The sequence below is a fragment of the Ranitomeya imitator genome, chromosome 5, assembly GCF_032444005.1.
Source record: "Ranitomeya imitator isolate aRanImi1 chromosome 5, aRanImi1.pri, whole genome shotgun sequence".
Lineage (NCBI taxonomy): Eukaryota > Metazoa > Chordata > Amphibia > Anura > Dendrobatidae > Ranitomeya > Ranitomeya imitator.
In genome coordinates, this window is record NC_091286.1 from 49,682,363 (window position 1) to 49,704,432 (window position 22,070).

Sequence of the window (22,070 nt, forward strand, 5' to 3'; positions counted from 1 at the left end):
TGACTGATAAGTGAAGTCGTCTCACTTGGGTCAGGAGAGGCACCGGCCAGTCCGTGCATGGAGGTCCAATCTCTGTGTGACTTATACGTCCGTCTGACTGATAAGTGAAGTCGTCTCACTTGGGTCAGGAGAGCCGCCGGCCAGTCCGTGCTTGGTGGTCCGATCTCTGTGTGACTTATACGTCCGTCTGACTGATATGTGAAGTCGTCTCACTTGGGTCAGGAGAGGCACCGGCCAGTCCGTGCATGGAGGTCCAATCTCTGTGTGACTTATACGTCCGTCTGACTGATATGTGAAGTCGTCTCACTTGGGTCAGGAGAGGCACCGGCCAGTCCGTGCATGGAGGTCCAATCTCTATGTGACTTATACGTCCGTCTGACTGGCGCTTACCTTGCTCAATCCTCCCCCCGATTGTCCAGGGCAGAGTCTGGAGGCTGCCATACCTACAAGATCTTTGTCCGGCTGCTGTGGGAAACTTGCTGTAGTATCGGATGTCAGACTAATGTCATTTTACCGCTGTATTTCGCTATTTGCTCACAAAGTGAGAATCGTTATTTGAGCAGCGTTTTTGCCTTCCCCTTGTGACTGCGCCGTGGATGGTTTCACCATTAGTAATCACAGCCATTGTTGATCCGCTGCCAGCAAAGTGTCGTCGTTTGGAGGAGACGAGAACACCATTGATTATTTATCTGATCATTAACACAGATGAAGCCGTCTTTTCACATCATTATTACTCAGCTGGAGAAGAGAAATATTGAATGCAGCGCGGATCTCACATAAGTGAGTTATGATTGAGCCGCTTTGCTACATTCGCTGCTGATCAGTTCCTCCCCAGAAAAATGCGAGGGTACGAAATAATGGGAATGCGGAGGACCCCTTTGAATTTTTTTTTAATTTTTTTATTATATTTTTTACTTTTTTTTTTTTTTTTTTGTGCCTAAAATTTAAAGTGGACCCATAACCCGTATGTGGCTGCACTTTACATGTAAGAAACTTTGTTCCTCGGTGTATAAGCTGTCTCTATAGGACCCCAATTCAGGGCCAAACTTCCATACTGTTTGATTCCAGCAAGCTGAGCGGTGTCCCATGACCCTCTCCTCCTTACAAGAGCCATAACTTTTACTTTTTATTATTTTTTTTCCATCGTCACAGCCATATGATGGCTTCTGTTCTGCAGGACGACTTGAAGTTGTGAATGACATCATTCAGTTAAAAAAAAACAGGAGAATAATTCCATGGGCAGAAAATTAAATCCCACAATTTTAGTTTTTGGGGATTTGTGTTTGCGACATTCAATACGTGATGGACATGACCTGGCAACGTGATTGCTGCGATATCAAACTAAGGCTATGTTCACACATGACATTTTTGTAGCTATTTTTTTATTTTAATGCAAATTAAAAAAAGCTGAGACTTCAGAAATCTCATGCACACGCTTGTTTTTTTTTTTTTTTTTCCCTTGACTGAATTGAAAAAACTGCAGCATTAGTTGTTTTAGCGTGTTCGCAGCATTTTTTCACCCTAAAAAAACAACAAAGCAGAAACAAACAAAAAAACACAACTATGCACTTTTCTTGCTTTTTTGGTGAATAAAACCAATACATACTGTAGACAAATTACACAGATAATCCGCACCAAAAAAACTAGGAACAATAGCACAAAAATGGGATGGGTTCTCCCTCGAAAAAGACCCAACCTAAACCCGCAGGACTTGTTGTGGGATACAGATGCATGGAAGCATCTGGTGATGTAGTGGTCGTACGCGACCATCGGCATGGGCTGTATCACTTTCCTCGGATGCGGCAGTAGCACTAGGGATATAAGGCTAGTACAGCATATCTGGGAGCCTGATATTGGATAGATTGTGCTGTGTGCCCACAGAAATGTACTGCAGATCTTTCACATTCATCTGAATAGAGCTTCAGTACCAGACACATCCTACGGATAAGGGTGGCGCTGTTTGAGAAAGGAGCAGACACATTTTTTGCTATTCGGGACAATTTATCTCACAATGGCTAATGTGTAGTTTCAAAAGTTATCAGTCTATTTTCGGCTGGAAAATGGCCCGCTTCTCCTTGCTCACTGCGTTGACTCCATGCCCGATAAGTAGGGGCTCTTTGTATCCAGACATTTTTGATCTCATGCTAATTCCGTCGCCATGTAGAGAAGAATATTAGAAGTCTCCGCTGATTTCCTCTTTGGTTCTTCCATCAGACCTGATCGCTTCATAGAAATGTCTTCTAAATAGCATTTCATTTTTCCTCTGTGTATTATTGCCTTTCATCCTATCCTCCCGCTTCTTATCTGCTCTCGTTCCCTGCGCGCCTCTATTCCTTGATGACCTTTATGTTGAAGAATACAGATTGCCATCAGCGCTGCTCCAGTCTCGTGTTTTGGACATGAATAATGTAGTCTGCCATTTGTGCACTGTCAGGAAGATGCATGGACATTTTAATAACCGCAAAGTCTAAAGAAGAATATCAAGCATTTTCTTTTTTTTTTTTCTTTTATCCGTTTTAGTTTATATTAATTGGAATATTTTGTTTGTGATGTTTTGGTTCTGATTTAAAGTAAATCTTCGTCTTTTGTTTTATACTATGTTGGGAATTTATGAATGAATAGATTTGTCCTCCTCATTTTTGATACAGCAATTACAACATTTTACCTTCCTGTACTCACTACTAAAAGGAGCTTAAAGAGGATCGGTCACTTACCATATTTTCTCCTACGCCTCATTGGGGGACACAGGACCATGGGTGTTATGCTGCTGCCACTTGGAGGACACTAAGTTAACACATAAAGAATAGCTCCTTCCCTGCAGTATACACCCTCCTGCTGGCTCTCAGCTCCTCCCCTGCAGTATACACTCTCCTGCTGGCTCTCGGCTCCTCCCCTGCAGTATACACCCCCCTGCTGGCTCTCGGCTCCTCCCCTGCAGTATATACCCTCCTGCTGGCTCTCGGCTCCTCCCCTGCAGTATACACCCTCCTGCTGGCTCTCGGCTCCTCCCCTGCAGTATACACCCTCCTGCTGGCTCTCAGCTCCTCCCCTGCAGTATACACCCTCCTGCTGGCTCTCAGCTCCTCCCCTGCAGTATACACCCTCCTGCTGGCTCTCGGCTCCTCCCCTGCAGTATACACCCCCCTGCTGGCTCTCGGCTCCTCCCCTGCAGTATATACCCTCCTGCTGGCTCTCGGCTCCTCCCCTGCAGTATACACCCTCCTGCTGGCTCTCGGCTCCTCCCCTGCAGTATACACCCTCCTGCTGGCTCTCAGCTCCTCCCCTGCAGTATACACCCCCCTGCTGGCTCTCGGCTCCTCCCCTGCAGTATATACCCTCCTGCTGGCTCTCGGCTCCTCCCCTGCAGTATACACCCTCCTGCTGGCTCTCGGCTCCTCCCCTGCAGTATACACCCCCCTGCTGGCTCTCGGCTCCTCCCCTGCAGTATATACCCTCCTGCTGGCTCTCGGCTCCTCCCCTGCAGTATATACCCTCCTGCTGGCTCTCGGCTCCTCCCCTGCAGTATACACCCTCCTGCTGGCTCTCGGCTCCTCCCCTGCAGTATACACCCTCCTGCTGGCTCTCGGCTCCTCCCCTGCAGTATACACCCTCCTGGCTCTCAGGGAACCAGTTCTTGCTTAGTGTCTGTAGGAGGCACTTGGGTCTGCTTTCAGACCCCACCGTTTTTATTTTAGCTTTTTACTTTTTATTCTATTTTTCTTTAACAAAGCGAATGGGGGCGACGGATCCTTTCTAGGTACCGATCTCCCCCGAACCATCAACAGGCAAGTACGTGGAGCGTCCCTCCCGTATCCTTTCCTGCAACGTTAGATGCCAGCCCTGAGCTCGCCTTACGGGCGACGGTTCCTTCGCATTCCGATTTCCCCCCTCCATAGCAGGCGACCACATGGAGTAGCCCTCCATCTACCTCTCCTGGAGCCAGGTGCATAGCCGGATATGATATATATGGCGTCCGTGCAGCCCCCTCTGCATCACCACTGATATAGCGGATGATGGATGGCGGCAGAAGCTCTTCACCCCCTCCCTGACTATGGTGACGGTGGATTGAGCACCGGCCCACCGCATCTACCGTGAGTACACTGCGGGGGCCGAGGCGCTAGGGGATCCTGGTCCCCGGGGTATGGGAGGTCTGCACCTTAAGCCTGTGTCCGTGGGTGGTCCATAGTGCAGCAACCCCACGAAGGAGTGCAGCTAATGTTGGCGCCAATAGCCGCAACCGCAGAGAAGTTTAAAAAAAAAAAAAAAATTCCCTCAATACAGGCTGGAGTTTTGGCCATGCCCACTGGCAGTTAGCCCCACCCACTTTTCTGGCGCTTCTCGTTCCCTGTGATGAGCTCCCACTTCCTGGTCTCGGCGGCCATCTTGGGACACCCACAGCCCTGATGCTGCAGCACTGCTCCAGCGTTTCCTATCACAGCCCTCAGGACTAGCGTTTTTTCTCTGCCTACACTGCGCACCTGCCCTGGGGACTCAAGACACAGGACCTGGGTAAGCTCCAGAAGCATAGCTTAACCCTTCCCCTGCTGGTAAGCGCTTTCCTCCAGTCTTTACTATGTCTCAACCAAACCCTCACAAAAAGTCTGGGAAAACCCACACTGTATTTTTCGCTACATGTACCTCCTGTAAGGTGTCATTACCCCGGGGTCACAATACTGCATTATGCACAGCTTGTGAACCGGTGACAGCTCAGGAACCACCTGTTGCTGATACTGAACCCAGTGAGCCTAGTCCCCCTGAGTGGGCTGCCTCCCTTTCCCGGTCTATGGCATCCCTGGCAAAAGCATTAGACTCGTTCCGAGACCCTTCCTCTAACCAGGGCACTAATATGGACGGCGCTTCCGATGGTCAGAACCCCCTCCTACTCCATGGGTCGTACCTTGCCAAGGAGTTCTCACTCTTCCAGGAAAAGGACTCATGCCATATCCCCAGACCATCACCGGTATTCGGGTTCTGAGAGCTCCATTTCTCGCTCCCCTTCCATCGGGGCTAGTAGAGAACCTGTTTCAGAGGACGATTCTGACACGTCCATAGATCAGGAATATCATCACGATCAGGAGACTCTCGACTCTCTAATTGAGTCAGTGAATAAGGCTTTGAGACTTGAGGATGAACCTTTATCTAAAACGGGTCATGCCGTGTCCTTTAAGAGGACCTAACGAGCTCACAGAGTGTTCGCCGCTCATCCAGAGTTTAAGCAAATTGCTGAATCTCACAGGATCCGTCCAGATAAACGATTCACAGGGCACAAGCCAATGGAGTCCAAATATCCCTTTGCCCAGGATCTAAGAAAAGATTGGTCACAATCTCCCCCAGTAGATCCTCCGGTATCGCGCCTCGCTACGAAATCTGTTTTATCCTCCTCGGAGGGCGCCTCGATTAAAAATCTAACCGATCGTCAGATCGACAATATGGCGCGTTCAGCTTTTAAGCCTCAGCAGCCGCACTCTTTCCATCTTTTGCCGCTACGTGGGTGGCTAAGGCTATGACCCACTGGGCTGAGGTCTTGTCTTCAGCAGTACTGGATACCAATCTTCCCCCTGAGATAGCAGACCTCGCTACTCAGATAGCCAGAGCTGGAGATTTTGTAGCGACCGCGTCCCTGGATGCCGCTAACTGCTCTTCTCAAGCAGCAGCCAATGCCATCACCATCCGGAGGTCCTTGTGGCTCAGGGACTGGCGTGCGGATTCTACTTCTAATAAGTCATTGACTTCTCTCCCATATCAGAGCGGTCGCCTTTTTGGCGAAAAGCTCGACCAGTTAATTTCTGACGCCACTGGATGGAAGAGTAAATTTCTTCCTTAACAGAGACCCTCTCGGCCCTTTTGGAACCCGCGACCACAGGCTCGGTCCCGATTTTTTTCTTTACAACTCAAACTGGTCCTCTACTTCCACATCTCCCTATTCCGGCCGGCACAACGTGGAGACAGAGGTTCACAGACCTCTTTTACGCCTTCCCCTTCATGGAGAGGCAGGCCAAGACAGCCGGGATCCAGAGGCGCCAGAACGGGCAGACGTTCCACACAATGACTCACTGCGGTATCCGGGAGCCACCCTCAAAGTAGGCGGCCGCCTACTTTCCTTCAGTGCTGTGTGTGTCTCAGTCGTTCACGACAAGTGGGTCCACGGTCTAGTGTCCTCCGGATACAAAATAGATCTTTTATCTTGTCCTCCAAACAATTTTTTCCTGTCTTCTCCTCCCAGCGCAAAAACAACAGAAAAAGCTATAAGCTCTCTGAGAAAAGACGGAGTTATTGTTCTGGTACCTCATAACGAAAGGTTTCAAGGGTTTTATTCAAACCTCTTCATTGTTCCAAAGAAGGACGGTACAGTACAGCCCATACTGGACGTAAAACTGCTGAACAAGTTCGTCAAGGTGCGATGGTTGCGGATGGAATCGCTTCGTTCTGTCATCCCCTCCATGGAAAAAGGCGAGTTCCTGGCGTCTATAGACATGCAGGACGCATATCTCCACATTCCTATTTTACCTTCTCACCAAAGGTTTCCTCGCTTCGCAGTTCAGGAAGATCACTTCCAATTCGTTGCTCTGCCCTTCGGCCGCGCCACCGCCCCCAGGGTATTCACCAAGGTCATGGCGGCTGCCGTGGCCATACTCCACACCCGAGGTGTGGTGGCGCTTCCGTACTTAGACGATATCCTCATCAAAGGCCCCTCTTTCCACTCCTGCAAGGAGGCTGTGGCCATCACAATAGATACCTTTTCTCGCCTGGGCTGGAAGATAAACCCAGTACCGGCTCAGCGAATTTCCTTTCTAGGAATGATACTCGACTCGTCCTGGGGGTTGGTTCTTCTTCCCCCGGAAAAGATCTCAGTCTTACAGCGAGAAGCTCAGAAACTCTCTCTGCCTCGCTCTCACTCTCTGCGCTTCAGTATGAGAGTCCTCGGCAGGATGGTAGCAGCTATGGAGGCGATTCCATTTGCCCAACGACACCTCCGTTCCCTACAGCATGCCCTCCTGGCTGTTTGGGACAGGAACCCGTTCTCCCTAGACCGTTGGTTCCTCCTTCCCCAGCGAGTCAGACAGTCTCTCAGGTGTTGGACATTGAAATCCTCCCTGAATCAAGGGAAGTCTTTTCTTCCACTACACTGGCTGGTTGTGATGACAGACGCCAGTCTTCTAGGCTGGGGAGCGGTGTTCCTTCATCACACTGCTCAGGGCCACTGGTTCCCCCAGGAATCACGCCTTTCAATCAACATCTTAGAAATCCGGGCGATCAGGCTGGCACTTCTCCAATTCCATCCCTTCCTGGCGGGTCGTCCCATCAGGATTCAGTCCGACAACGCCACTGCAGTGGCATACATCAACCGCCAAGGAGGAACCCGCAGCAGGGCAGCCATGACAGAGGTAGGCCACATTCTCCGATGGGCTGAGGAAAACCGTTCAATGATCTCTGCGGTTCATATCCCGGGAGTGGACAATTGGGAGGCAGACTTCCTCAGTCGGCAATGCCTCGACTCCGGGGAGTGGTCTCTCAATCTGGAGATCTTCCACCAGATCTGCTGTCGCTGGGGAACCCTGGATGTGGATCTGATGGCCTCACGGCTGAACTCCAAGGTTGCCAACTTCATGGCTCGGTCCCACGATCCAGCAGCCATTGGGGCAGACGCTCTTGTACTCCTGTGGCATCGTTTTCGGCTTCCGTACATATTTCCCCCGCTTCCTCTCCTGCCGAGAGTCATCAAGAAAATCAGAGCGGAGAGGGTACCGGTAATCCTGATTGCGCCAGATTGGCCGCGACTGGCGTGGTACGCGGAACTAATTCAACTTTCAACGCCAACGTTCCATGGCGATTACCGATTCGCGCAGATCTGCTATCACAGGGCCCCATTTACCACCAGAACTCCGAGGCCCTGTGTTTGATGGCATGGCCGTTGAGTCCTGGGTCCTAACCCAGGCAGGTTTCTCTCCAAAAGTCATAGCTACCATGATCAGCGCTAGAAAGCCTACGTCTATGCGTATCTATCTTCGCACTTGGAAGACTTTCTTTTCTTGGTGTAGCGACCGAGGACGTTCTCCTCTACATTTTTCCATCCCTTCCATTCTCGAGTTCTTACAAACTGGTTTGGACTTGGGTCTCGCCCTTAGTTCTCTCAAGGGGCAGATCTCAGCCCTGTCTGTTCTCTTCCAACGCAGGATTGCCAACAGATTACAGGTCAAGATGTTTATTCAGGGAGTCTCCCATCGGGCGCCCCCCTATAGGATGCTGTTGGAACCATGGGATCTTAATCTGGTCCTCGGAGCTTTGCAACAGGCTCTTTTCGAACCTCTACAGGAGGTTTCCCTGTCTCCTCTTTCATGGAAAGTGGCTTTTCTGGTTGCGGTCACCTCTATTAGACGAATCTCCGAGCTGGCGGCTCTGTCCTCTCAAGTTCTGTTCCTGAATTTTCATCAGGATAAGGTGGTTTTGAGGACATCCCCCTCTTTTCTACCGAAAGTTGTATCCTCTTTTCATCTCAATGAGGAGATTGTCTTACCGTCACTCTGTCCGGCACCAGTCCATCGCATTGAGAAGGCCCTTCACACACTGGATTTAGTGAGAGCTCTTAGGAGATATGTCTCGCGGACAGCATCTTTCCGCAGGTCAGATGCCCTATTCGTGCTCCCGGAAGGACCGAGGAAAGGGTTCCCCGCTTCCAAGGCGACAATAGCCAAATGGTTCGTTCGGCTATTCAAGAGTCCTACCGAGTCAGAGGTATTCCTGTCCCAGCAGTGATTAAGGCTCACTCCACTCGGTCAGTGGGTGTGTCTTGGGCTATCCGGCACCAAGCTTCAGCAGCACAAGTTTGTAAGGCTGTGACTTGGTCCAGCCTGCATACCTTTACAAAGCATTACCATATTCACTCTCAGGCCTCGGCAGATGCGACCGTCGGCAGACGAATTTTGCAGGCGACTGTGCCACATCTGTAACTTGTGGATACAAGCAGCAATTGCAGTTAATTGTTTCCCTCCCAGGGACTGCTTTAGGACGTCCCATGGTCCTGTGTCCCCCAATGAGGCGTAGGAGAAAAGGAGATTTTTGTGTACTCACCGTAAAATCCTTTTCTCCGAGCCAATCATTGGGGGACACAGCACCCACCCTGTTAGCCTATTGGCGTTGGTTTTTTTGAGTTATCTTGGTTTTGGCATAGTTCATCCTTGTTAAATATTAAGCTCCAACTGCTTTGTTACCGAACTGGTTCACTGAGAGCCAGCAGGAGGGTGTATACTGCAGGGGAGGAGCTATTCTCTCTCACTTGGTGTCCTCCTAGTGGCAGCAGCATAACACCCATGGTCCTGTGTCCCCCAATGATTGGCTCGGAGAAAAGGATTTTACGGTGAGTACACAAAAATCTCCTTTTTTATTTTTTTCTAACCTGGTATAAATGCCGCTGTTATCCTGATTCCGGCGTCGTCTTTCTTTTGTTCCTGAGCCTCTCCATTCCTGAGATATGGCCTCCTTTTTCCCCTGTATGTAAATTTAGTGGACATGGTCTGCAACTCTTTTCACAAGGATCATGCCCAGTTGTATAACAAGATGAGATTTATATGCCGGAGAGACGAGGCCATATCTCAGGAATAGAGAGTCTCAGGAACAAAAGAGAGACCACGCCGGATTCAGGAGAACAGCAGCATTCACAGCAGGTAAAAAAAAAAACTACCTACCATACTTATAGCATGTGACAGGTCTTTGTTAGGAGCTAATTAATTTTGGAGTTCGAACTATATAGTAAGCTTCCGAATTTTATTTAAAGTCCCCGTATAAATTTAAGGTTGTTGTGCGCTTCCAAAAAATATCATTAAAGATTTTTTTTTTATTAAGATCGACTCCATTTTAACCCCTTAGTGACTACCAATACGTCTTTTAACTGACCTGAGATATAAGAGAATAGCCTCCCCATACAGGTAACAATCCAGCATCTGTCGGTTCTGCACTATAGCTGACAACTTTCTGCATCAGCCACGATCAGTGTTGGCACTGTCCAAATCTGTTTAACCCCTTAGATGCTGCTGTAAATAGTGACTGCATCATTATATATGGTTAACAGAGTGTGGGGGCTTCCTCTTTATCCCAATTGGTGCCCTCAGATCATGATAGTGTGGTCCTGATGTTTGCCATGGCAATTCATGACCAAATAGCGGCCTTAGAGTCTGACGGCTGTAGTAATCTGTCCAGAAGTTAGAGACATTTAGGTGGTAAAAATACACATTTTCATTTCTGTCATACCACTTTGCATGAATTCCTGTAAAGCACCTGAAGGGTTAATAAGCTACCTGACAGCAGTTTTCGATATGTCTGGGGGTGCTGTTTTTAAAATGGTATCATGTTTAGGGGTTTCCCAATATGAGACCCCTAAAGTCACTTCAAACATGGATAAGTCCCTAAAAAAATAAATTTAGTAAATTTCCTTGAAAAAATGAAAAATTGCTGCCACATTTTTAAACCTCCTAAAATGCTAACAAAATAAAATAACATTTTACAAATGGTGCTGATGTAAAGCCGACATGGGGGAAATATTATTTATTAATGGTTTGCTGTGGTATGACCATGTGGATTAAAGGGATAATCATTCAGATTTTAAAATTGCAAATTTTTTAACATTTTTCTCAAATTTTTGATATTTTTTTTTATAAATAAACACTAAACATATTGACCTAAATTTACCATTATCATAAAGTATCATGTGTCACGAAAAAACATTCTCAAAATCACTGTGATTTGTTGAAGCGTTCCAGAGTTATTACCACATAAAGTGACACTGGTCAGATTTCAAAAACTTGGCTCCGTCACTAAGGGGTTAAAGTTTTATAGAGTTTTATTTCCAAAGATGCCTAAATCTGTGACCTGGAAGTGCAATTTCTGTTCTTCCCTTGACACAGAATCAAGTAAATAAATAACAGTAGTCTGTGAAAATAACATTGGGTACTTGGTAAACATTGTTTTGATTATAAAAGCCATCTATTGCACGTCCAATAGTCGGGGCCTTGGTCCTATTCAGCCGTTATTCACATTTACGTCATTTGACACATGGTAAGGTTTTAACACTGGAGGTTCAGGCCGTCCCGAGTAGGAGCACCTTAACATGGTGGGATGGCTTTTATGTTTTTTTCATCAAAACAATGTAAACTAAGCACCGTGTTATTTTCATGCAGTATTGCTATTTATTATCTTACTGCAGGGTATTTGCTCATTTTGTTTTTTATCACCGCACCATGATGGCCTTTGAGAGCTGTGGTGTGAGGTCAGTAGAAGACCCGGCTGAGCACAATGTTGTGCATACACCTTCTGATGATTTGTGTAGACAATGCTTGGTGGTGTGCAACGTCCATTTTCACTTGCAGTACGTAATGGATCAATTGTTCCACCAGTGAACCATTGTCAACACAACAAAAACAGGTCACATGTTGCCCGTATTACTGTGAGCAACCTGCGTGGCCTAAATATGCCATCATGGCCTGCATTGTCTCCGGACTTGTCTCTCATTGAGCACATCTGGGAAGTCATTTTTTTTGCAGTTGTAAAGGGAGCTGCCAGCAGGGGATCTTGATGATTTTACTGTCCAGGTGCATTCAGCTTAAAAGTGATTTCCCAACGTGGCCCTTGTACTTGATACTGAATAAATCCAGAAGTTTTGAAAATGTCGTTTCCACTTTTTCACCATTTGCATATCTGTATCTTCTCTATCCTGTGATTTCCGCAATTGCACAATTTTCCCTTCTCTGTGTTGTAATTTCAATGTTGAGAAGCATATATTAGGATTTTGGAAAGGATTTTGTCTCTCGTCACTATGGATGAGTATCTGGTTTGGCATAATAAGTGCCAAATAACAAGCTCCAGGGCGCCTCTCAGCATTTAGGTTGGTGCTTTTTATTTTTATTTTTGTATTATTTTTTAGTTCAGTAGGTTTACTGTGTAATAGTATTATTAGTTTTATCTTTCTCATGTTAAGGATGCAGCTGTTTTGACATAAACACCAAATTTTTAGAGGTTTTCTTTTTTTTTTCATAAAGACCCTTTACTGGAGTAAATCTGGACCAGTGATCCTCAGTCGGCTGCAGGGGAAGTGTAGCATCAGCTATTGGCCAGTCTATGTAATAGAAGGACGTGGGATCCGCCAGAGGGGGGGGGTCCTCTCCCCTGGAGACAAATATGCCATAACAGGGACGCTGTTACTAATGCCGTACAATAGACCTGCTATAAAAACTCATATTTACTTTCATTGTAGGATGAATTAATTACGACAAAGAGAAGTTATGAGGATCAGCTGAGCATGATGAGCGATCACCTCTGCGTTATGAACGAAACGTTATCAAAGCAACGGGAAGAGATCGACACATTAAAGATGGCGATTAAGGTAAGCGAGAGGGGAGACGGCAGCACTGGGGTTGAAGGAGAGCTTCCAGAAAGAAGTGCTTGCCGTGATCTGATTCTAGTGTCCGCACTGTGAGGTCCATCTTCATCATGGTGATTTCATGGATCCTGACACTATATCTGCAGCAGGATTGGAGATGACTCTGATCCGGGGCGTAAAAATGTGTCTATATCCACCAATAATGGAATAAAATGTGAGCAAAACGTACCTCAATATATCACCAATGGAAATGTCCACTTATACCCAAAAACGAAATCTCGCAAAAAAATGTTTCTCTCGTCATACTGTGAGACCTACAGTTGTTGATTTTTTTATTTTTAAGTTATATATATATAGATATTCATTGGTCGTGGCCTCTGTCATGCAAATCCAAGTCGCTGATTGGTCGTGGCAAAACAGCCACGACCAATCAGCGACGGGCCCAGTCCAGAAGAAAATGGCCGCTCCTTCCTCCCCGCAGTCAGTGCCCGCATACTCCCCTCTGGTCAGCGCTCACACAGGGTTAATGGCAGCGTTGACCGCGGTGTAACGCACTCCGTTAACGCTACTATTAACCCTGTGTGACCAACTTTTTACTATTCATGCTGCCTATGCAGCATGACTAGTAAAAAGATCTAATGTTAAAAATAATTTAAAAAAAATAGTTGTATACTCACCCTCCGGTGGCCCCCCCGGATCGAAGCGGTTACCGATGCTCCTCGCGATGCCCCGGTGACCGCTCCATGCATTGCCGTCTCGCGAGATGATGACGTGCGGTCTCGCGAGACCGCTACGTCATCTCGCGAGACCGCAATGCACTCTTCAGACCGCAGCTCACAAGGAGCATCGGTAAATGCTTCCTGGATCCAGGGGCCACCGGAGGGTGAGTATATAACTATTTTTTATTTTAATTCTTTTTTTATCAGGGATATGGTGCCCACACTGCTATAGACTGCGTGGGCTGTGTTATATACTACATGGGCTGCGCGATATACAACGTGGGCTGCGCGATGTACAACGTGGACTGCGCAATGTACTGTGTGGGCTGTGCTATACACTACGCATACATATTCTAGAATACCCGATGGGTTAGAATTGGGCCACCATCTAGTAAAAAAAAAATATATATATATATATATATATATATATATATATATATATATATATATATATATATATATATATATATATATATACACACACACCTAGCCAAATCAGTTCTCATGCTTCGCACTGACGAGGGCCAACAGCCCGAAACACCGTGTCTGCGGATTGAGATACTGATTTGGCTTTTATCCTAAGTCATATTGCACGACTCGTTAAAGGGAACCTGTCATCCCCAAAATCGAAGATGAGCTAAGCCCGCCACCATCAGGGGCTTATCTACAGTATTCTGTAATGCTGTAGATAAGCCCCCGATGTATCCTGAAAGATGAGAAAAAGAGGTTAGATTATACTCACCTGGGCGGGCGGTTTGGGGGGTGACAGGTTCCCATTAAAGGGTTGATTGTGACTTGTAGCATCACTACTTCCAACAGGTTCAAGTCCTCTTTTTCTCTGAAGATGCAATTTGCATGTTTATATTTCGATAATCGGACTTCTATGGACACAGTGATATTACATGTTTAATGTTTTATTTCTCTATTTATAATTGGAGAAAAGCATGAAGATTAAAATTTTCCTTTTTTTTTTTTTTCCAGAATTTTAAAAACCTATATAATTTTTTTTACTTTATATATTAGTCCCATATGGCATCTTGGATCTGCGATTATAAACTTCAATGCCACAGTATTGCAGAATAAATAGTAAATATGACGGTCCCCTATGAATGCAAGCCACAGTCTTCACAGGAGTACCATCATGGCAGGCCCGCTGGCTACTATGGCATCCCAAAGGCACCCTGCCATCATGTCGCTGGGCTTGGGATACTGCACACCCCCCGTTCACATATTCTAAATGTTGTTGTCAGAGATTAACTGTGGCATTTTAAGGGTAAACTGCGCATGCTGTTAGAGGTGGATGATGGCTGTGTAACGCAGCCATCGTTTCCAGGCAATGATACAACCCGAGCTCCTGCACCAGAGATGGTGACCTGACGTTGAAAGTACTAATGCATCCAATGTCAGTAAGGGGTTAAACTGAACATTAACTCCTTCCAGTCACTGTAATTATTTCTTCCCTATCTTCAAAGAGCCATACTAATTATTTTTCCTTTGCTATAATCCTATAACTGTTGTGTTTTTTTCGTACATGACAAGTGGTACTATTGAATGCCACCATTTAATTTACCAAATAATGAGGAGGTAGATCTTGATTGCTGCAGTTACCGGCGTTAATGCGGCCAGAAGATGCCACGTATGTAGCTGCTGAGCCCACTCCATGCACCCACCGGACGTGTCCTGTACAAATGCATCAAGTCTGGATGGGGTTTAAACTATGTGATATGCTGCCCCTAGTGGTGGCTACCCCCAGAATTGTATTACCTGTCCTTTAACATACAGCCTGTAGAAAAGCATAGTCCTGCTTCCCTGATTCCCCACAAGAAGATAAACTGCTCTTAGTGCATAGACCAGCCTAATATGTCCAGGAACTGCCCAGATTATCCTGCTTTTTTTTCTAACTTGCCATGCACTCATTTTCAGTGGGTGGTTCCTGTTTAGTAGCATTCTACCAGCACTATATGTACATGAACTTGCATTCCCTCACTTTCTAGCATGTATAGTTTCTGTATGTTTGATGCTGTGCAATGGCTTGCCTGCTCTGAACTGAAAGCTCTCCTCTCTGTAACGTCACAGATGGCAGATCAGTAACAGAGTGATGAAGACCAGTTCTTCCCTTAGGGGGTGGGCCTTCTTTCCATAGGGGGGCGGGCCCTCATGCTGTGAACAGATTACACTTGACAACAGGCAGTGGACATCTAGTTAAACAGATGGGGAGACATTTGCTCCCCACATCCGATCACTCACCCGCTTCTGTCACCTGCACCTCAAAAACATCCCTAGAATTTAACCTTTTCGACATAAACTCTACTGCCGCTCTTATTCTCATCTGGACTATTGCAGCTCTTTACTATTCGGTTTCCCTCTTACTAAACTCTTCCCTCTACAATCTGTCCTGAATTCAGCAGCCACGATCATATTCCTTGCCAGTCACTACACCGATGCCTCTACCCTGTGCCAGTCATTGCACTGGTTGCCCATCCGATACAGAGTTCAGCATAAACTTATCACTCACCTACAAAGCTGCTCAGCACCACCCTACATCTCCTCCCTTGTCTCGGTCTACCACCCTACCTGTGCCCTCTGTTCTGCTAAGGACCTAAGACATCCTCTATAATTCGAACCTCCCACTCCCGTCTCCAAGACTTCTCCTATGCTGCCCCAGTTCTTTGGAATGTACTACCCAGGACAATTCTCAATACCCACAGATTTTCTACAAAATCATGACCCTCATAGTATCAGTACACACACCCTTCATGTGCTTAATAGCCATCTGTATCTGTATCTGACCGCCCCTGGGTGAGTATAATCTAATCTTTTTCTCCTCTTTCAGGTAACATCGGCGGCCTATCTACAGCATTACAGAATGCTGTAGATAAGCCCCTGATGACGGTGAGCCTACCTCACCATCGATTTTGGGGGTGACAGGTTCCCTTTAAGTTGGTTCCATCGGTAACTACCAAGTATGTTAAACATTTTACTCATTGCTCACCAGACACACCGCATAGTAGCTCATGTTAGACGCATTACAATTGTTATTCAATATAGATTTTTATTTTTTATTTTTAAAGGAAAAAAAAAATTAACATGATACATTAATAAAGCCCATCAGCACTGTGGCACAGTGGTTATCATTGTATGGTGGCTCGGTGGTTAACACTGCAGCCTGGCAACGCTTAGATACTGGGTTCATTCCCATCAATGACAACCTCTTTAAAGGTGTTGTCCACTACTTTCAATTAACGCCCCAATGTATCCCCCCGGGGCCCCTAATGAATTTTCTAAATACCTTCTGTTGCCGTTTTCGCCTGTGAGCGGTGCTATGCCAGCGGCTGAGTCCGGGTCACGTGACCCCAGGCTGCAGCCGCCGCTAATTTCCGCCGACGTCACGTCAATTTCCAGACTCTGGAAATTTCGTGATGAGCAGGCGTGACCCAGCCTCCACAGACAGCGGTCACTCATCAAGAGTGACTGGGCTGTGGGCGGTGCTGGGGTCAGTCTGCGGGGCTGGGGTCTGTGGGCGGGCAGGCCTGTTGTCTGCTGGCCAGTGGGGTCTGCGGGCGGGGCTGGGGTCTGCGGGCGGGCAGGCCTGTTGTCTGCTGGCCGGTGGGGCTGGGGTCTGCGGGTGGGCCTCTTGTCTGCTGGCCGGCGGGGGCTGAGGTCTGCTGGCCGTGCTCATGTGCTGGCACTTGCGGTCTGTGTGGCGGCGGGGGTCTGTGCGGTTAATCTGCCGGCGGTGGTTCTGCTGGCGGTGGGGGTTCTGCGCAGTGGGTCTGCGGAAGGTTCTGGAGTGTGCGGGTGGGGCGGGGGGAATGCGGGGCTGTGCGGTGGGTCTGCTTCGGACGGGGGGGGGGGGGTTCTGTCTCACTGGGGTGTGTGTCTCTGTGTGCAGGCATCGTCCGATGGGACTACAAGTCCCAACGGGCTATGCCTGCTACAGTGACAATGAGTTGCACATTAGCCAATGATGGGACAGTAGTAGTCCCATCATCCGGCTAATGTGTTGAATGTAAAAAAAAAAAGCACATACACATACATTACACACATACAGTACATACACCATGCGACCTACGACATGCGACCTACGACATGCACCATGTGACATGCAACATACGATATGCACCGTACAACATATGACATGCAAAATGCAACGTGCGACCTGCAACATGCCACATACATAACATACATACAGTACATATAACAGAGTACATACTCACCATCACTTGTCACCTTGATCCCCGAAGCCAGTGTCATCTGTAACAAATAATTAAATAATAAACAAACAACATACTCCCTGATTCGCAGATATCCAATTAAAATGAGTGTCCCACGACAATCTCCCGTGGAGAGCAGCAGCATCAGCTGATGCGACCGCTCTCCAGGAATACAGTGATGGAAGGTATCCTTCCACAATGTGTTCCTCACAATGTATTACTCCGCCCCTGTGAGAAATAGTCCCTACTCTCACTTGTGGCACTGCTGTGTGAGAAAATTCTCACACAGCTTTGCCATAATGTGAGAGCGTCTGAACTCAGGTAACCTCTTCAGTGATGCACTGCAGGAGCCATTGTCTCCTGTCAGTGTGTCACTGAGGGTCCTATAGAGCAGTGACATCACCTGATGTCACTGTTCTATAGGGGAGATCATCGTAGGACACTATTAATTGGACTACGGCAGACAGGTAGTATACGGTTTATTATTTTAATTTTTTTGCAGGCGATCGAGTAAGTATGGTGAAATTAAGAATAATAAAAATAGTTTCTTCTGGCTGTGTCTTTAATTTTTTTTTTAACCCTTTCACTACTATCACTACTATAGGATTAATAATGGATAGGCGTCTTATTGACGCCTCTCCATTATTAACCGGGCTTAATGTCACCTTACAATAGCAAGGTGACATTAACCCCTTATTACCCCATATCCCACCGCTACTCGGGAGTGGGAAGAGAGAGGCTAAGTGCCAGAATTGGCGCCATTTCTGGGGCGGCTGCGGGCTGGTATTTGTAGCCGGGGGGCGGGGGGGGGGGGGGGGGCAATATCCGTGGCCCCTCTCTAGGCTAAGAATATCAGCCTGCAGCTGTCTGCGTAGCCTTTCTGGCTATAAAATATAGGGGGACCCCACATAATTTTTTTTTTTTTTAAGGTCCCCCTAGTTTAATAGCCAGTAAAGGCTACGCAGACAGCTGCGGGCTGATATTCATAGCCTAGGAGGGGCCATGGGTATTACCCCCTTCCCAGGCTACAAATATTGGCCCCTGGCCATCGGCTTTCCCCCTCTAGTGCAGAAAATTGCGCGGGAGCCTATGCCATTTTTTGTTTTAACTGAAACATTGTTAATTAACCCCTTTCTGCCAGCTGACGGAATAGTACGTCAGCTGGCAGTATCCCTCGCTTTGAGGTGGGCTCCGACGGTGAGCCCACTTCAAAGCCGCAACATGTCAGCTGTTTTCAATTAAAGAAAAAAAGTTTACATGATCGCTAAACGGCGTAGTGAGAAAAAAAATCAAAAGCCAAAATTATGTTTTTTTGGTCGCCGAGACATTGCATTAAAATGCAATAACGGGCGATCAAAAGAACGTATCTGCACAAAAATGGTATCGTTAAAAACGTCAGCTCAGCACTCAAAAAATTAGCCCTCACCCAACCCCAGATCACGAAAAATAGAGACGCTGCGGGTATCGGAAAATGGCACAATTATTTATTTTTAGCAAAGTTTGGAATTTTTTTTCACCACTTAGATAAAAAATAACCTAGACATGTTTGGTGTCTATGAACTCGTAATCACCTGCAGAATCAGAATCATAATGGCAGGTCAGTTTTAGGTTGTGTGCACACGTTGCAGATTTGGGTGCAGAATTTTCTGCACAAAATCTGCATCTCCTGACAGAAAACGCAGCTGCTTTTTAATGCATTTTTGCACGGTTTTGATGCTTTTTTTACGCAGTTTTTGGTGCTTTTTTTTAAATGCAGTTTTGGTGCAGTTTTGGCTATGTGCATACGTAGGAAATATGGTGCAGAATGTCCTGCACAAAATCCGCATCTCCTGGCAGAATCCGCAGCTGTTTGGTGCTGTTTTGATTCGTTTTTGGTGCGGTTTTTATGCGTTCTTTAATGCATTTTTGAAAGCTAAATAAAGTAGTATTGAACAAAAAAAAAAAATTTGTGATGTCATTATTGTCCAACCTCCTCTTTTACATTTGTCCAACCCACACACACACACACACACACACACACACACACACACACACACACACACACACACACACACACACACACACACATTACACACACAGATAGATGATACATGAGATGGATAGACAGATCTACATTTAGATAGATCTATAGATGCATACATCTATCTATTCATATATCTATCTATAGATATATCTGGATAGATATATCTATTGATAGATGTATGGATAACGTAGAGTGCGTGTCCACTGTCCAGATTACATCCGGATTAGCTGCGGATTGGATGCTGCGTACTTGTAGTTCCATTGGATGATGCTGTCGGGGTCGTCACGACAATACCCTTCATCCACCAGTCATTCCAAATCAGATTAAAAGCACTGGTACCGGATAAGAATGAGTCAGACAAAATGCTGGTTCAAACTCATTGCATGCTCGTGTGTAACGTCACAGCAACAACTGAACTTTATTTTCTAATACACAACATTATATGATCTATTGGGGGAAGGTGTGCAGAGGGCGGGGATAGGCAGGGTTTAAGCAATGTATCTAGTATTCAGTCCTTCTGGTTGGCTCTGACGTCATCTGATGAATCTTCCTTTGTCCACATCTTAAGTTTCGATTTCCAGAGAAATGATACTTGTCCTTCTGGAATGTGTAACTTGTTCCTTCAGCCGAGTGAAAGTGGGGCAAAGGTGAATACTGGCAGCCATCTTAAATACAGTTAAATTTGCATTTGGCAAGCAAAGAGAAAAACTTATTGTTTCACAGCATAAGAATATATATAAAAGTACAAAAGAGTATAAATACATATATTTTTACCTTGACAATCCCCCCTAAACACTAAGTTTTTCCCTAAAAAGAAAGATCCTTCGAGACTGTCCATGTGATGGGGAAAGGGGTGGTGGATTTCTTCATCCAGACACCTCAGAAGCTCTCCCCTTGTGAGAGGCCTCCAGGCAGCTGAACCCTTCACTAGCTTCACATGGAGTTCTCCCGCTGTCCCTAGACTAAATCTCTTTGCAACATCTGAGAATAAGGGGTTTTGTCTAACTTCTTGAGGGGGACGTACTTGGGGATCTCCCCTGGATCAGTGCCATTGTACTCTAGTGGGTCTACTTCTTGGTTGAGGAAGGTGCCAGTCGGAGTTGCCTCAGTGATAACCTTTTTATACAGAGGAATAACACAACAGAGGATTATCGATCCAACTACAAGAAGGGCAATCAGTACTAGACAAGCTTGTTGAAGGAATCCTTTGAGCCCACCCAACCAACCGGAAAAGAAAGATGTGTCTACTCCTGCATTAGTTTTTAATTCTGCTTCTAACCCATTTATCTTTTTAAGAGCTATCATGGTCTTTCCATTTACCCCAGAGTTCTGAGGGATATAGGTACAACATTCCTCTCCCACCATCCCACAGATTCCTCCTTTCTCAGCTAAGATCATATCAAGGGCGAGTCGGTTTTGGAGGGTCATTCTAGTGTTAGGGCCCAACTCCTCAACTATACCCTGGAAAGCATCACAGGTAAAATTGACAAACCTTTGTTCACTGTAATATATATATATATATATATATATATATATATATATATATATATATATATATATATATATATATATATATATATATATATATATATATATATATATATATATATATATATATATATATAATTTGATCCAATCAACATTTTTGTTAATCTGCACTTGTGGATTAAAGAAACAAAGCTAGCATAGATCTGGTTCTGGGCTTTAAATTAGTCAGGCACCCCCCTTGGCACTCCAATGCCATCGACATATACCAATAGATCTTCTTCATAACTCATGTGGAGCTGATCGAGACTTCTCCTCTTTCTGGTATATTCATCAGGTGTCTCTGGATCCCAAAGTAAAATCTTGAACTGCATAGCTAGTTTAACAAGGGTGCATTGACCTGTCCAGGTATTAGGCAACCTAGGACGGAGCTTACCATCTCCACATAACTAATAAATATCGTACATATACTGTGTATGATTAACTAGCAAGTCAGTATCTAGGGAACTGTTCTCTTTGCAGAAACCTGTCTCGAAGACCCCTACTGGTGTACCTGTAGTGTCGTGGGAATTATAGCAGATATAATTATCAGCTAATACGGTTATCCCTCCTGGGACCTTTAACCCCTTAGTGACAGAGCCAATTTGGTACTTAATGACCGGGCCAATTTTTACAATTCTGACCACTGTCACTTTATGAGGTTATAACTCTGGAACGCTTCAACGGATCCCGCTGATTCTGAGATTGTTTTTTCGTGACGTATTGTACTTCATGTTAGTGGTAACATTTATTTGATATTACTTGCTTTTATTTATTAAAAAAACGGAAATATGGCGAAAATTTTGAAAATTTCGCAATTTTCAAAATTTGAATTTTTATTCCCTTACATCAAAGAGATATGTCACACAAAATGGTCAATAAATAACATTTCCCATATGTCTACTTTACATCAGCACAATTTTGGAAAAAAAAAAAAATTATTATGGAGTTATAAGGGTTAAAATTTGACCAGCAATTTCTTATTTTTACAGCAAAATTTACAAAACCATTTTTTTTAGGGACCACCTCACATTTGAAGTCAGTTTGAGGGGTCTATGTAGCAGAAAATGCCCAAAATTGACACCATTCTAAAAACTGCACCCCTCAAGGTGCGCAAAACCGCATTCAAGAAGTTTATTAACCCTTCAGTTGCTGCACAGGAACTGAAGCAATGTGGAAGGAAAAAATGAACATTTTACTTTTTTTCACAAATATTTTAC

At 45.7% G+C, this 22,070-nt stretch overlaps 1 protein-coding gene across 1 annotated transcript in view; it reads left to right on the forward strand.

Moving 5' to 3' along the window:
- PPP1R21 (protein phosphatase 1 regulatory subunit 21) overlaps positions 1–22,070 on the forward strand; it is a 134,290-nt gene that overhangs the window by 97,460 nt on the left and 14,760 nt on the right. Inside the window, exon 21 of the mRNA XM_069768652.1 lies at positions 12,245–12,373. Within this exon, the coding sequence (XP_069624753.1) occupies positions 12,245–12,373 (129 nt within the window). The remainder of the gene's footprint in view (positions 1–12,244; positions 12,374–22,070) is intronic.